The 14,678-nt window shown below is 42.9% G+C and overlaps 1 protein-coding gene across 1 annotated transcript; it reads right to left on the bottom strand.

Annotated features, from left to right (window-relative positions):
- Positions 1-214: 214 nt before the first annotated feature.
- Positions 215-1,935, bottom strand: LOC122478800 (growth-regulated protein homolog gamma-like). The gene is made up of 4 exons (XM_043572482.1): positions 1,725-1,935; positions 1,491-1,614; positions 1,291-1,374; positions 215-464 (listed from the first exon to the last, which is right to left on the bottom strand). The coding sequence occupies exons 1-4, from the start codon at positions 1,810-1,812 to the stop codon at positions 455-457; spliced, it is 306 nt and encodes a 101-aa protein (XP_043428417.1). The 5' UTR covers positions 1,813-1,935; the 3' UTR covers positions 215-454.
- Between the last annotated feature and the right edge of the window lie 12,743 nt (positions 1,936-14,678).

Consider the following 14,678-nt stretch of genomic DNA (forward strand, 5'->3'; position numbering starts at 1 on the left):
CATTCCCCAGCCTGATAACAACCTCACTCTCTACTTGGATGCCCCAGCCACTGTCACAGTGGCTGGTATGCTGTGGGTTCCTCAGAAGTATTAATTTAATGACTGGGAATATGTGCAAACCTTTACCTTCAAAGTAAATACAAATCAGGGTTGAACTAAGCTGGGTTTAACATAAAATAAACAAGAAAAATAACGGCATAGTGCCGCAAAGAGATTCAGTCGCAGCCTATAATTACGTTGCATGTAAAATAGTGGCAGAGAATCTCTGAAAACCAGCCCACCAACAAATAAATAAATAAATAAAAATGAGGCTTCTCCTAAGAGACGCTCAAAACGTATGAGGCCCAATTCTGGTGGCACTGGGCGCTGACGATTCCACTTTTTCCTCTTTGATCCCTGTAAGGGCAAGGCTGGATTCAGGTGCAGCCACCAGTCTGCTTCCGCCTTCCTCTGGTCAGTTGGAGCTGCCCGATAATGAGAAAAATGTCATCCTTAGTACTGCTCAGGAAAGCTGGCTGGCACAGCACCCCTCTCCTGTCCCAACCGTGACGTTCCAGAGTTTTCTGAAGCTAGTTTCCCCAGCCTGGCATCTAAAAGGCTACTGCCTACATTGTGTGGTAGAGACCTCTAAGCTCTTGGATGCTTTCATTTGGGAATGTAGGTGGAGCCTGTGGTCTCGGCTCAATTATTGGCTACGAACAGCCACAACGTGTTTCTCTCTGTCACCCTGGGCCTCCCTTCAGCCTCATAGCAACCCCATATGGTAGTTACTACTGTTTACTCTTTTCCTGGGCGTACAGAAGCTTTAGATTCATCATCATCATCGTCATCGTCATCATCCTTGGGTCACAGGGCTGATAGGTGAGAGAATCCAGATTTTCTCCTAGTACAGTGTCACTACAAGGTGCCCGCTCTTCACCTCTAAGCTTTAGAACCTATGTTGCACAACACCAAGGATTTTGCTTTGCAGACGTGAAGCCCAGAAGGAATGGGGGGGGGGGGATGCCTATGTTTCTTAACAGGTGGAAAGCTTTTTAATGTAACTGACCAACACCAATAACTGTAATAAAAGCAGGTTTACCCACATTCGTTTGAATGGGGAGAAAGGGCACTAGAAATACTGTTCCCGCAACAAAGCGGATGAATAACCTGAACAGCAAATTTAGTGTGAAACGGTTTTTCAGTCCTTCAGCGAAACCTAGGTTTCCTTGATCAAACTTCCCGGACGCATTTGCCAGGATCCGTGACCAAGGACTCTAGCGACACGCATCCACAGAAAGCATAACTCACTTGCTTAGCATCTTTTCGATGATTCTCTTGACCATGGGGGCTTCGGGGTTGAGACAGGCTTCGTGTCCGTTCTTGAGAGTGGCTCTGCGGAGACAAGGCAGAGTCCCCGTTGGCGGGAGGCCGGGCCGCGGGGTGGGGGGCACGGGGGCAGACGGGGGGGGGGGGCGGCCAGGACGGCGGCAGCGCGGGGCGTCACTTACATGACTTCGGTATGGGCGCAGTGGGGGCCCGACTGCGTCACCTTGACGCTCTGGATGTTCTTGGGGTGAATGCCCTGCACGGTCTGCAGGCACTGGCAGCGCAGCTCGGTGACGACGGGCGCCCCTGCGGGGAGAGCAGGCCGGGTGAGCGGGCGGCCCCGGGGAGCGCACCCCACCCCCATCCGCACCCGCACCCGCACCCGCACCCCGTCCCCCGCGGGCTCCGGGCCTCACCTGCGGCGCGCCGGGTGGCGGGGACCAGGAGCAGGAGCAGCAGCGCGGCGCTGAGGAGCCGGGGAGCGCGGGGCGCGGTGCGGGCCATGGGGCTCAGCTCGGGGAGTCGCGGCGGCGGTGGCTGGAGCTGGACGGCTGGCGGGAGGGCTGGCGGAGCGGACTCTGTGGCTCCCCGAGCCGGGAGAACCGCTTTTATCCCCTGTCGACTCGGCGCGGCGCGGCGCAGGGCGCAGTGGGGGGGGTGGGGGGGGGGTGGGCAGGGAAATTCCCGGCGCCCCGGGTCATTCCCGGGTGCGGAAGGTTCGCGCGGCCCCGCCCCAGGGGTGGAAGGGGACCCGCCCGCGGGTGCCGGCGACTCAGAGACCGTTGTCAGCCCCAATGCGCAAAGGGGGCGTGAGTGGCCGCCCCGCGGCGGCTGCCACCGCGGGGGGAGGGTGCGGCGACCGTGAGCGCCCAGGGATCCCCGGTCGCTGGGAGAGGAGCTGGGGACGGATCTGTGAGCCCCGGACAGGGGTGGCGCGGCAGTTTTGGAGGGAGAATTCTGTCTCGTTAGTGATCAGATTTGGGGGAATTAAGGATAGCGAGGGGGTACATTTGCTTGGCTCTCTACCTTCCATCTCTGTATATTCTGTCTCTGAATTCCGTCTTGCACAGGTCCTACGCCTGAAAGGGATGCTGTCAAAAATACAGCCAGCGTCTCGGATTCCAGAGAAGAATGTTCAAACTGTTTCTCTTGTATATTCTCAAATCACACTTAGATGACCTCGGTTATGTTTTCCACTTGGTGGGAGTAAGAATCAGTGTCTAGAGTCGATTCCAGTGTGGATTTCAGTGAAAGGAGAGGGCTGTAACCTGACCTTTTTTTTCTTCTTCTTTTGTATCCTGCTGAACTTCCTTGTAGTCTCCAAAATGTTGGAATTCCCTAAATCCCGGAAAATCTCTTTTTCCATGCATGAGGGGTTCAAATTTGAGCTATGGAATACAGGACCGGCCATCAGTCTCAAGCTGGAGAGGGGCAAGTTGGCCAGGTTCCCGGAATTCACTCGTTCTGGTCTTTCCGGGGACAAAGCAGCACATGGTCCCCAGTGAGCGGGTACCTGCTGTGTGGCACCCTCACATGAACCGCCACATCACACTCAAAAATCCATTACCACACAACCCTCAGGGCTGGTCTCCCTTTCTCTGGCAACAGTGACTTGGCTGTTTTCGGACTAGGAATTTCAGTCTCTGAAGCTGACACCTTTGCTATTTTTTCACCAGAAGTTTTAGAGAAATCTGACGAATTCAATATTAGGTAGAGAGGGTTTAAGTGTAATTCTCCAGGTTGGATTCAGACCTCTTGGAGACCATGCGGGAAGGGGGGAACAAACAGGAATGACCTCTGGCCCAGAGATGGGTATGTAGGAACAGGGCTCCCAGACTGCCCAGCTTAGTGGGTAACAGCCTGCTCGTGGCAGCTGGCCACTGAGCCCTTAGCGAAACCACCTGTCACCTGCAAGTTGTTAAACATTTCTCTGTCCACACCAAGATAGTTATGAGAAATGAGTCAACATTTGTGAGAGGTGGTGCAGATTAAACACTATATAAATGTTCATTAAGTGAGTGGAATAACTTTTCCCAGCATTGCCTAAACAGAAACTCAACCCGTTGTAAATCCTTCCATAAAGAAAAAAAACAATTGTAATGGAAAGGTTCACTCCCCAATTTTTCTTTTCACATTTAAAATGTTTTGTATTAGTGGGAATGCAAGCTGGTGCAGCCACTCTGGAAAACAGTATGGAGGTTCCTCAAAAAACTAAAACTAGAACTACCCTACAACCCAGCAATTGCACTACTAGGCATTTATCCAAGGGATACAGGTGTGCTGTTTCGAAGGGACACATGCACCCCCATGTTTATAGCAGCACTATCAACAATAGCCAAAGTATGGAAAGAGCCCAAATGTCCGTCGATGGATGAATGGATAAAGAGGTGGTGTATATATATATATATATATATATATATATATATACACAATGGCATATTACTCAGCAATCAAAAAGAATGAAATCTTGCCATTTGCAACTACATGGGTATTATGCTAAGTGAAATTAGTCAGAGAAAGACAAATATCACATGACTTCACTCATATGAGGACTTTAGGAGACAAAACAGATGAACATAAGGGAAGGGAAACAAAAATCATATAAAAACAGGGTGGGGGACAAAACAGAAGAGACTCATAAATATGGAGAACTAACTGAGGATTACTGGAGGGATTGTGCGGGGGGGGATGAGCTAAATGGTTAAGGGGCCCTAAGGAATCTACTCCTGAAATCATTATTGCACTATATGTTAACTAATTTGGATGTAAATTTAAAAAGATTAAAAAATAAAATTAAAAAAAATAATAAAATAATAAACCACAAACACAGGACAAAGACAAAAAAATTAAAAAAGATGAAATAATTTCAATTCATATATAAAAATGAAAATGAGCATATTTGCCTTAAAAGACTGAAACAGAGATACCTGGCTACCTCAGTTGGAAGAGTATTGGACTCTTGATCTCAGAGCCTGAGCTCGAGCCCCAAGTTGAGGGTAGAGTTTACTTTTAAAAAATAAAAGGGAAAACCAACTACCACAAGAATAGACAAAGACAAGAACAGAACAAAATTTTCTTTCTCCTTTTTCTCTTCCTCTTCCTCCTCCTTTTTCTTCTTTTTAAATACTTAATTGTTGAATCTCTCCCTCTTGGGAAGAAATAGTTACTCTAACATGGCAATGAAAATGAAATCCATCAGATGTTGTAAACCATTTGTTTCCTACACACCCAAAACTCAAAGGTACACAGTTCTCCAAGTAATTGTGAACATTTTTCCTCATTAATTTTGCTCTAGTTTTTAAAAAAAGTCATGAAAGTGTGATATAGGGACAAATGCGGGAAAACAGAAGGTGTTGAGTGAATATAGAGTAAAACGAAGTTGTATGCAGGGATCCTGTGCCATCATGAGAACTAAGACTTTCCAGGAACTTTTGAAGGGGGAGCAATAGCCTATAGATGTTGCTTAGTTAATTGCATACTGTATTTCATTTGCTTTGAAGTACTACTAGTGAATGTAAAATTATCTGTACCCTTATAAATGAAAATATCTTGTCTATTGCAGATCAAAATATTATAGCACCCCCCCCCAAAATGTTCTGTATGAAGCTTCCTGAAAGGAAGGCACAACTGTACTCTACTAGGAGATACACTTACCCAGGAGTTTTCAATTTTACTGTTGAACTCTACCACTGATTTAATTTGTGGTCCTAGTTTCAATCACTTCATCTATAAAAAGGAGTTTGACTTAAAGACTCTTCACTGCATTTGTTGGAAAAGATGACTGTCTTTAAAGACATTCTAGCCTTTGTCGGTATGATCCTGACAGGAAAAACTAGGGAAATTGAAAGATCAAAATTTGTGTTAAGCAGTAAGAAGGGAGAACAAAAAATCCTGAAAGTTGTAAATATGAGACTAGCTTATGAGTAATTGAGTCTGTGTGGGTCTCCCCTCGTTATATATAAATTGTGCTCTGGGATTTGATGGGAAACTGGCCAGTAATCCAAAAGCATTCTTTAAAACTTGAAAGGTGCATTGCTTTGTTTTCTACTTGTAAATGTAAGACAGCCTCATTTTATGAAGTTTATAAAATCAGAAAGTCATGAAGAGACTATTTTTTTCTATAATCTCTTAACTTTTGTTTGTTCTACAGAATAAACTTTAACAAAGTCACTGAAAATTTGAGTTTTTATTCAACAAACATAGTAGCTAATGAATAAGAGTCTACAGGATTCTGAGTAAATACGAAACAGACCACTTCCTTTATTTAGTTGCCACATACTATGGGTTAGTTACTAAGCCTCTGCACCTACTCCAAGGTGCAGCACATTTATTTTGTGCTTAATTGCAGGTGCTTTTCTAAGGGTTTTTACAAATATTGACTCATTCAATCTTCCAAACAACCCTGTGAAATAGATATTATTATGGGACTTTAAGGTTATGTTTATGGGGCTTTAAGTTTACAAATATAAAAACTAAAGTGAAGAGAGGTTAAGTAACTTTCCCAAAGTCACAGGATATTGAGTCTAGGACTCACACTCAGAGAGAATGGCTTTTAACCATAATGCTACGATAAAGATGCTCTGTGATACACGATTAAGAATTCCTAGAGAGGAGTGATTTAACAACAACAACAACAACAACAAAAACCCAGAAAAACAAAAAACAAAAACAAAAACAAAAACAAAACACTGTTATACCCCTAGTTGAGTGGTTCAAATTTAATATTTTAAACTGTGAGCACAGCAAAATAATCATACATCCTGCATGGTTTTGTTTCACTGATAGCATAATTCTCTCCTGTTATAACCTGTTCATATACGTTGTTACATTTTCTTAAATTGTCCAATTCCGAAAACCAAGTAATTTGACCGTGGAGAAATCTGGTAAACCTCCCCTTAACTAAAGGATAAAGGTTAATGGCGTCACTCGGTATTAAGTGGATAGCATGTACCTCCTGATATGATATGATGAAAAGGGCACTTCAGCTCTTTGGTACTTTCCCCCAGAGTTTGTAACTCTATCTAGCCATGAGAAAACATCCTTTAAGCCTAAATTGAGGAATATTAAATAGCTGACTAGAACTCTTCAAAAACGTCAAAGCCATGACAAATAAGGAAAGACTCAGAGACTGTCACAGTTCAGAGGGAAGTGGGGGATATAACTCACTGAGGGTGGCATCCTGGGTTGGGTCCTGGAGCAGAAAGTGGACAATAAGTGGAAAATCTGGTGAAGTCCAATCAAGTCTGGAGTTTTCATTAATAGTAGTAATAATGTGCCATGTCGCCTGGGTGGTTCTGTCGGTTAAGCATCCAACTTCGGCTCAGGTCATGATCTGCAAGTTCGTGGGTTCGAGCCCCTCGAAGGGCTCAGTGCTGACAGCTCAGAGCTGGAGCCTGCTTTGGATTCTATGTCTCCCTCTCTCTCTGCCCCTCCCCCACTCACACGCTCTCTCTTTCTCTCTCTCTCTCACACACAAATGAATAAACTTAAAATAATAACAATAATGTGCCAATTTTGGTTTCTTAAGCTTTGGCAAATGTTCCCTGTTAATGTCAAGTGTTTGCAACCCGGAAAACTGAGTGAAGGGTGCACAGAAACTGTACTATTTTTACAAATTTTGTGAACTTAAAATTACTTCAAAATAAAAAGATCATTTTTTTAAAAAGTTTGTTCTCTGTATCAATTTCGAACACCACCAAAATGAAATCAGTGGACATGCATGCTTTACTGGTAGCTTCTTAAAGAAAAGTGAATGTTTGTTGAGTTTGTATTTGCTCAGGTATGAAAATCAGAAATATCTGCTACCCCGGTTTGAACACTTCCTCATGTTTTATAGGCTCAAATAGTTGGGCTTCAGCACAAGTCATACTGTACAAATCTCTCAACTTCATGTAAATAAAAAAAAAAAAACAACAAAGGGGGTGCCTGGGTGGCTCAGTCAGTTGGGCGTCCTTCCAAATTCAGCTCAGCTCATGATTTCAAGTCTCGTGAGTTCGAGACTCTGTGCTGACAGCTTAGAGCCTGGAGCCTGCTTCAGATTCTATGTCTTCCTCTCTCTCTGATCCTCACCAGCTCACACTCTGTCTCTGTCTCTGTCTCTCTGTCTCTCTATCCCTCTCTCTCAAAAATAAACACTTTAAAAAAATGTTTTAAAAAACAGAAAAAGAAAAACAGAAAGTGTTTTTGCTGTAATGATCCCCAGACCGACCTAAAACTGACGTAAATGAGGGTGTTCAGGGACATCAGAAACTCCAATTTATCTACCGAAGCTGCCAAAACAAACAAAAAAAAGTAGAAGTAAATGGAGCATGTCAAGAAGCAGCAAACACTTGTGGCTTGTGCAGAATTAAACTTCCAGGAACGATTTAATGCCGCTTGTTCTTGAAAATGAGGTAAAAAGGAAAAGGTTCCTTTCTGGTTATTTTTTCTGTAATATGCCACTTAAATCCATGAAATCTTTCTCAATCAAAATGCAGAAATATTTATAAGCTCCGGACTGCTACGGCTTACTACAACGAACAAATCCATTCTCTTGTTTGACCGTGTCCTTCTCTGAGTCAATTACTTCCGCAAGAGTTAAACATCAAGGTTTTATGCACATTCGTTTTTTTTAAGTTTATTTATTTTGAGAGAGACCGACAGAGTGAGTGGGGGAGGGGCAGGGAGAGATGGGGAGAGAGAATCTCAAGCAGGCAGGGAGGAGGGGGGGCAGTTGGTGGGTTCTGGAACTCATGAACCTTGAGATGATGACCCGAGCTGAAACCGGGAGCCGGATGCTTAACCAACTGAGCCACTCATGTGCCCCTTTGTGCACATTGCTTTAAACCAGTACAAGCAAGACTCTTAAGAAATGGAAGAGTCTTTTTCCAAAAATGGATGCTTTGGTGGTTAAATTCCGTTTGCCCCCAGTACTTCTGACCAATCTTTTGGAATCAACAATTAGTAAAATCTAGGATGTTACATCATCTATGCCCACTGTTTTACCCTGGTAAATGCACGCAACCAGCTGCGTGCAGGTATACATTTACAAGTCCTCGCCATAGCTGCGCCAGACGCCTTTTTGCCACAAAGTCTCTCTGTCATTGCTGTAATCTCTTACATTGCTGAAAATCTCTTGCCAATTTGGGACAGGAGGCAACAATAAATATTTCCTCCTCTTTCACGTTTTAGGCAGATACTGTACATGACTTCTCACAAGATCCCCAGGAGGACTGAACCCAGATGCCTACGCTCTGTTTCTCCCGTCCCAGTCTTCGGAACATTTCCTCGAATAAATCTGCCTGTATGGCGAGCTGATGACTCAGGTTCTGCTTTGGGGGCGGCGGGGGGCAGGTGGGCACCCAGGCTGAGACACTGCTGCCCATGCTGACTGGCAAGCAGGAAAGGGCATAGCTTGCCTAAAATGATCTCTTCTGATGTAATAATTCTGGCTCTGAGGGGAGAAGAGTGACCATGTCTGAACATGGTGTTAAATTCCTGGATCCATCCACCGCACAGGCCAAAGGCATTAGTGTGTACCAGGAATCGGGCCAACCTCTCTATTCAGTCTCCTCAGATACGGTGTGTTGGGCTCCTCTTTCTCTTTTCCCTGGTAACACACCCTAGTTTCATCTGCTCTCAATCCATGAAGTTCAGGGGATGACCCATTTCTCAGTTCCTTCCTGTTGGGGCCCACCCTCAAGCCCTGCTGATTGACTCAGAGATGGGCAAGTCACCTAAGCCCTTTCAAATGAGAAGCAATCCTTAGAATTTTTGTTGAAATAATTGAAAAAGAAGTCCTTAATTCTTCCTAGGGCTGCTAAACTGGCAACATGGGACCCAGAGGTGAGCCAGTGCTTGGGGAGAGTCTGCCTGAGAATGAAACTGGCCCGGAGGAAAGCACATGACATGGGAGAAAATTACAAAGGACATTGTTTGGGCACCCATGGCCTCTAGGTGGCTCTGATTTATTTGTGGATGCTATCTATGTAAGCCAACATTCCCTTCCTGCCTACCTGCTTCTTTCCTTCCTTCCTTCCTTCCTTCCTTCCTTCCTTCCTTCCTCTCTCTTTCTCTCTTTCTTTCTTTCACACCATTTAAATTAGGTATCTGTCTCTTGCTAGTCTGGCTTAACACCATTCATCTGTCATATTTCTGCTAGAGATAACTTGCCAACACAAGTAGTTCTATTTACTCTATGTTTAACCCACTTATCCATTTATTCCTTCAACATTTACCTACCACTTATAAGCTAAGGAATAAATCAGGCTTCATAGAGGGAAAAAGATATTCTCTGTCACTACCAAACTCACAGTCTATAGAAGGAAGACAAAAAGATAAGGAGTTGCCTGGAAGTCCACGATACATGGCGATGCACAGAACTTTTATAGACGCTCAGAGGAGGGGGCGGGGCGGCTCTGATTCCCTTTCTTGGAAGGGTGGGAGCTATCAGAGAAAACATTCTGGAGGAGGGTGCTACCTAAGGTGAGTGGGTAGGGGACCCATTCCAGAAACAGAGGACCAAATAAGCAAAGACATGGAAGCTGGAAGCAGTGTGGTATGACATGACTACAAAAATAAGCAGTTTATTTTTTTAGGTTGGAGTTTAACATTGAAGCAGGAAGTGCAGAGAGATAGAACAGGAATTTATGCCTGGCCCAGAGGTGTCTGCTTGTCACTCAGGAACCATTTCAAATGTCACTTCCATCAGAAAGTTCATAACGCTGTCCAACAGATTATCTTGGCCCTTGGATACAGATCATGTTGTTGGGAACCGGTTTACCTACTCCTATGTTGGATTATGTATTCTGCAAAGAAGCTATCGTATCTCATGTCTCTTTGCATCCCATCTCCAGTATGAGTGTGGTTCATATAAAGTATTTGACAAATGTTTGTTGAAACAATGCATGAATAAATGGTTTCAGGCCACTGTTTCATGTAACCAATGTGTCCTGACGTTGGGACATCAGGGAACCATCTTTGAAGGATTGCCAACAGTTTAGATTTCCTTACTTTTGCCTCTTTTGACACTCAGCATCTGAGTAAAACCTTTCTGGGGACATGGGTGAACCCAGATGGGCCAGAATTTGAATTACAGTGTAAGAATTGAAGAGTATCTTATCTGGGGGAGCCAGATAAATGATTCTGAACCAAATTCTCTAGAAAATTCTGAGGCCATGGTCTGCCAACATGTCCAAAAAACACAGGTAGGACCTACAAATATATTCAAAGCCAGAGCACCTGAACCATGTCAGGAATTAAGCAAAGGAGGTCCAGGTTGACTGCCACATATGGAGTTGGAATGTGTTTGACCTTTATAGACCATCTGCTTCATGATAGATGGGCAGGTTCATTTAATTAAAGGTACAAGATCTGGGCAGAAAGTGAATGGATAATTGCTATTTACCTCATGTATTTTTTTTTTGATCCATCTATGTGCGCTAGGCACAGTGATAGTTATAGTAGGAGATATGACATTGGATGAAGTCAGTTTCTAACATACATAAATTTATTTATCCTGTCTGCTTTCTTCTGCAATGTAAGATCACTCATTTTTCTGTTGCTGACATGATCATCTGATGATATGATCGGTCTACAAATACTTAAAACCATTCAGTAAACACTGAGAACCATTTGATACATTAGTTTTTGCCCGTTTTTTTGAGGTTTATTGGTTCTTAAAATGTTTTTATAAATTGCTTTCTGTCTCCATTTTCTTAAAATTGTTTCCTGAACTTTCCAGAAGTGGTGCTCAGTAAATGAATGACATCATGATCATATAGTGTAACAGGAAGAAATACAGGATTGCCAAAATTGCAAAACAATAAGGAAGTGAAAAAAGTTTTCTTAGAAATAATCACACAAGGAATTTGTTTGGGAGATGAAAACACCATCATGACATTATGGTATTATGAAAACAAAATTTAGGAAGTCAAAAGATGAATGTATAAAGCATAAAAAACAAAACTGCACGCGTGGCATAAAGATACAGATTTCAACTAGGAAATGTATGAATCATCACAAAAACTAGATATTGAGCATGCTGTCCACAGTATTTTCCAATATTCACTATCTACAATATTCCAGTATTCATTATCTAACATTTTTTGGCCCGAAATATTTCGTTTTTATCTTTTCCTTCTAGGCTCTGTCCATATACTCGGGTAATCTGGGAGACAGGATTCTGAATACTAGTTCTTTCAAAGGGGTCGTTCGGCTGATGTGTGACTGGGCTAGTTCATTGATTGACACTCCCGAAGTGGTTGAGGATGTTAAAGAAATATGAGATCCAGTTAAATATGGTGGGAATTATGGTAGAAGTGGAGAAAGGATGGCTTGGCTGTGTGTACTTTAATTATGTGTATGTTACACATCGGCTGTGAATATCTGCAGTCAAATCATGTGTAATGAGTACGATTTATAGCATCTCTGTGCGATGGAAGGGTGCGGCTGGACAGATGAGGGGGGCAGATTTCCTGATAGCTATAGATGTGGCTCTAACTAAAAAAATCATACCAAGGCGCCTGGGTGGCTCAGTAAGTTAAGCGTCTGACTTCGCCCCAGGTCATGTTGGTGGAGCGTGCGTTCGAGCCCCCTGTCGGGCTCTGTGCTGACAGCTCAGAGTCTGGAGCCTGCTTCGGATTCTGTGTCTCCCTGTCTCTGCCCCCGCCCTGCTCATGCTCTGTCTCTCTCTATCTCAAAAATAAATAAACATTAAAAATTTTTTAAAAATCATGCAAATTATCAATAGGGTAAATGGCATGAATGTGTTATAATGTCTATGAATGACTGGGCGAAATCTCTGAGCCTCACAAAGTCAGGTGTGGGAAAACAGAGTCTTTAATGTTGAACCCACTTTCTCTTGGCAAGATGCCTTATCCAGCACCCCACTGCACCTCTGTGTCAAAGCACTAACTGCATTCCTGTTTCCATGTAGTTAATAAATATAAACCAACATTTCTTTAGCATCTACTCTGCTAGGCATTTTTCTGGAAGAGAGAATGAAGAGACGGCAAGATCCTTATTCCCTGATCTAAAAGAAGGAGCAGATAAATAATTGCAATGGAGTCTAATCATTTTTTCTATTGGTGAGATGGATAAACTGCTTTATTGCCTTTTTTTCCCACTGATCCCATCTTAGAATTACTTAGAATTACTTAGAATTACTGCAACAAGAAAACTGTTTTCTTGTTTTTAGAATTACTTAGAATTACTTAGAATTACTTAGAATTACTTAGAATTACTTAGAATTACTTAGAATTACTGCAACAAGAAAACTGATTGTCCCACACAGCTGATAAGAGCTGATTCCTCCAACTCTGCTTTCAAGTTTTACTATCTCTTACGGCAACACTGGCTAATAAGGGCCTAATGCCCACGTGTCTGCTTCAGCAAAGAGATAAACATTTCACAAGGTTACAGCCAAAGTTCCTTTCTTCTGCTTGTTTTCTTTACTAAGTAAACAGTTTCGCCAGGCTCCCAATCACCAAATCTCCTGAATATTTTATAATCTTATACTTTTATAATTTTAGAATCTTATATGCTGGTTGATAAGCATTGTGGTTTTGTTATTTGATTTTCTTTCAGCTGTTACCATGAATGGAAAATACAACTTGTATCTGTCATGTTAAACTTTTTAATTTATTTTTATTTTTTTAATATTTACTTATTTTTGAGAGACACAGACAGAACACAAGTGGAGGAGGGACAGAGAGAGATGGGGACATAGAATCCAAAGCAGCCTCCAGGCTCTGAGCTGTCAGCACAGAGCCCAACGTGGGGCTCGAACTCATGAGCTGTGAGATCATGACCTGAGCCGAAGTTGGACGCTTAACCGACAGAGCCACCCTGGCACCCCTGTCAAGTTAAACTTTTTTCTAATCTACAGTCGTCCCCGTTTATCCACAGGGGGTACGTTCTAAGCCCCCCAGTGGCTGTCTGAAACCATGGAGGGTACTGAACCCTATATATGCCGTTTTCTCCTATACATACATAACTATGATAAAGTTTAACTTATACATCTGGCACAGTAAGAGATTAACAACAATAATGAAATAGAACAATCACTAACAATAGATTGCAAGAAAAGTTATCTGAATGTGGTCTCTCGAAATATTGCATTGTATTCATCCTACTTCTTGTGATGATGTGAGATGATAAAATGCCTGCATAATGAGATGAAGTGAGGTGAATGACATAGGCATTGTGATATAGCATTGGGCTACTATTGGCCTTCTGCCCATAAGTCAGGAGAACCACCTGCTTTCACAGTTTTCAGACCACGGGTGACAGTGGGTAATTGAAACCAAGGAACACAAAACCACAGAAAGGGATGACTGCTCTAGTTATCTGCACCCAAACATTGAGTTGTGGTTCTGTGCAGGGAAAGTTCTGGCTTGTTGGACATGTTCTTAATGGTTCCTTGTAAAAGTCAAGGATGTGGCCACTCCTGCTTGGAAATGATATGTGCTTTGAAAGCAAAACTCCAAGAAAAAGGGAAGAGTAACTTTTGCTCATTAGATCCCAATTCTGAATCAGACCCCTGATGGCTCCCCCTTGTAAGTGACACCTACCTTTCCCAGTTCCCTGTGAGGTGGATATTACTGCCTTTGTTTTTCAGATAAGAAAACTGAGAGACCCAGGTCACACAGAGTCAAAACTCTGTAGTCAAGATTGTCTTATACAAAATCCCACTGGGCCAAATAAAGCCAGCGACTTCAAGGATAAGGAAAAGAACTGTAGGCAAAGGAGAAATAGGTATCAAACCACCAATTAAATTTACTGAATGTGTTTACTTTTTCCCAGCCCCCCTAGGAAGTAAGGTATTTTCTGCTCTCAGTTTACTTTACATTAGGGACCAAACCAGGATGCGCAAGGCTGACGCTCAGTGGGGAGTGAGTATAAGGAAGAGCCCCAAGCTGAAAAAGACAGAAAATCTCAACAATCCAGACAGTTGCCTCTCTGGCCTTACGTCTTCCCCTCAAAATCTGATCCTCGTGGGGTTCCCAGAGACACCAGCCCCAGGTCAGCCCTCGAGAATGAGAGCAAAAGCAGACCACAGGCAAGGAGAGTTAACTCTCCAGCTGGCCCTGAGCTTCCCATCCCTCTCCAAGTATCTTGAGAAGCATTAATTAGCGTATGGACTCCAACACGACATGGTAAAACTTGAGTCTTTAACCAAAGAACTAGAGCAATATTTTATTTATTTATTTATTTATTCATTCATTCATTCATTCATTCATTTTATAACAATGTTTTAAAACGACAAGTTATGATACATTAATGGGTTGTGAAATACTTCACAAGCTTGTCGCCAAATGTCTCAAAAATGGATAAAGGAGGATAGTATAGAAAACGAAATATCAAACACATTGTACAAAGCAAATGTAAGT

Source organism: Prionailurus bengalensis, chromosome B1, assembly GCF_016509475.1.
Source record: "Prionailurus bengalensis isolate Pbe53 chromosome B1, Fcat_Pben_1.1_paternal_pri, whole genome shotgun sequence".
Taxonomy (NCBI): domain Eukaryota; kingdom Metazoa; phylum Chordata; class Mammalia; order Carnivora; family Felidae; genus Prionailurus; species Prionailurus bengalensis.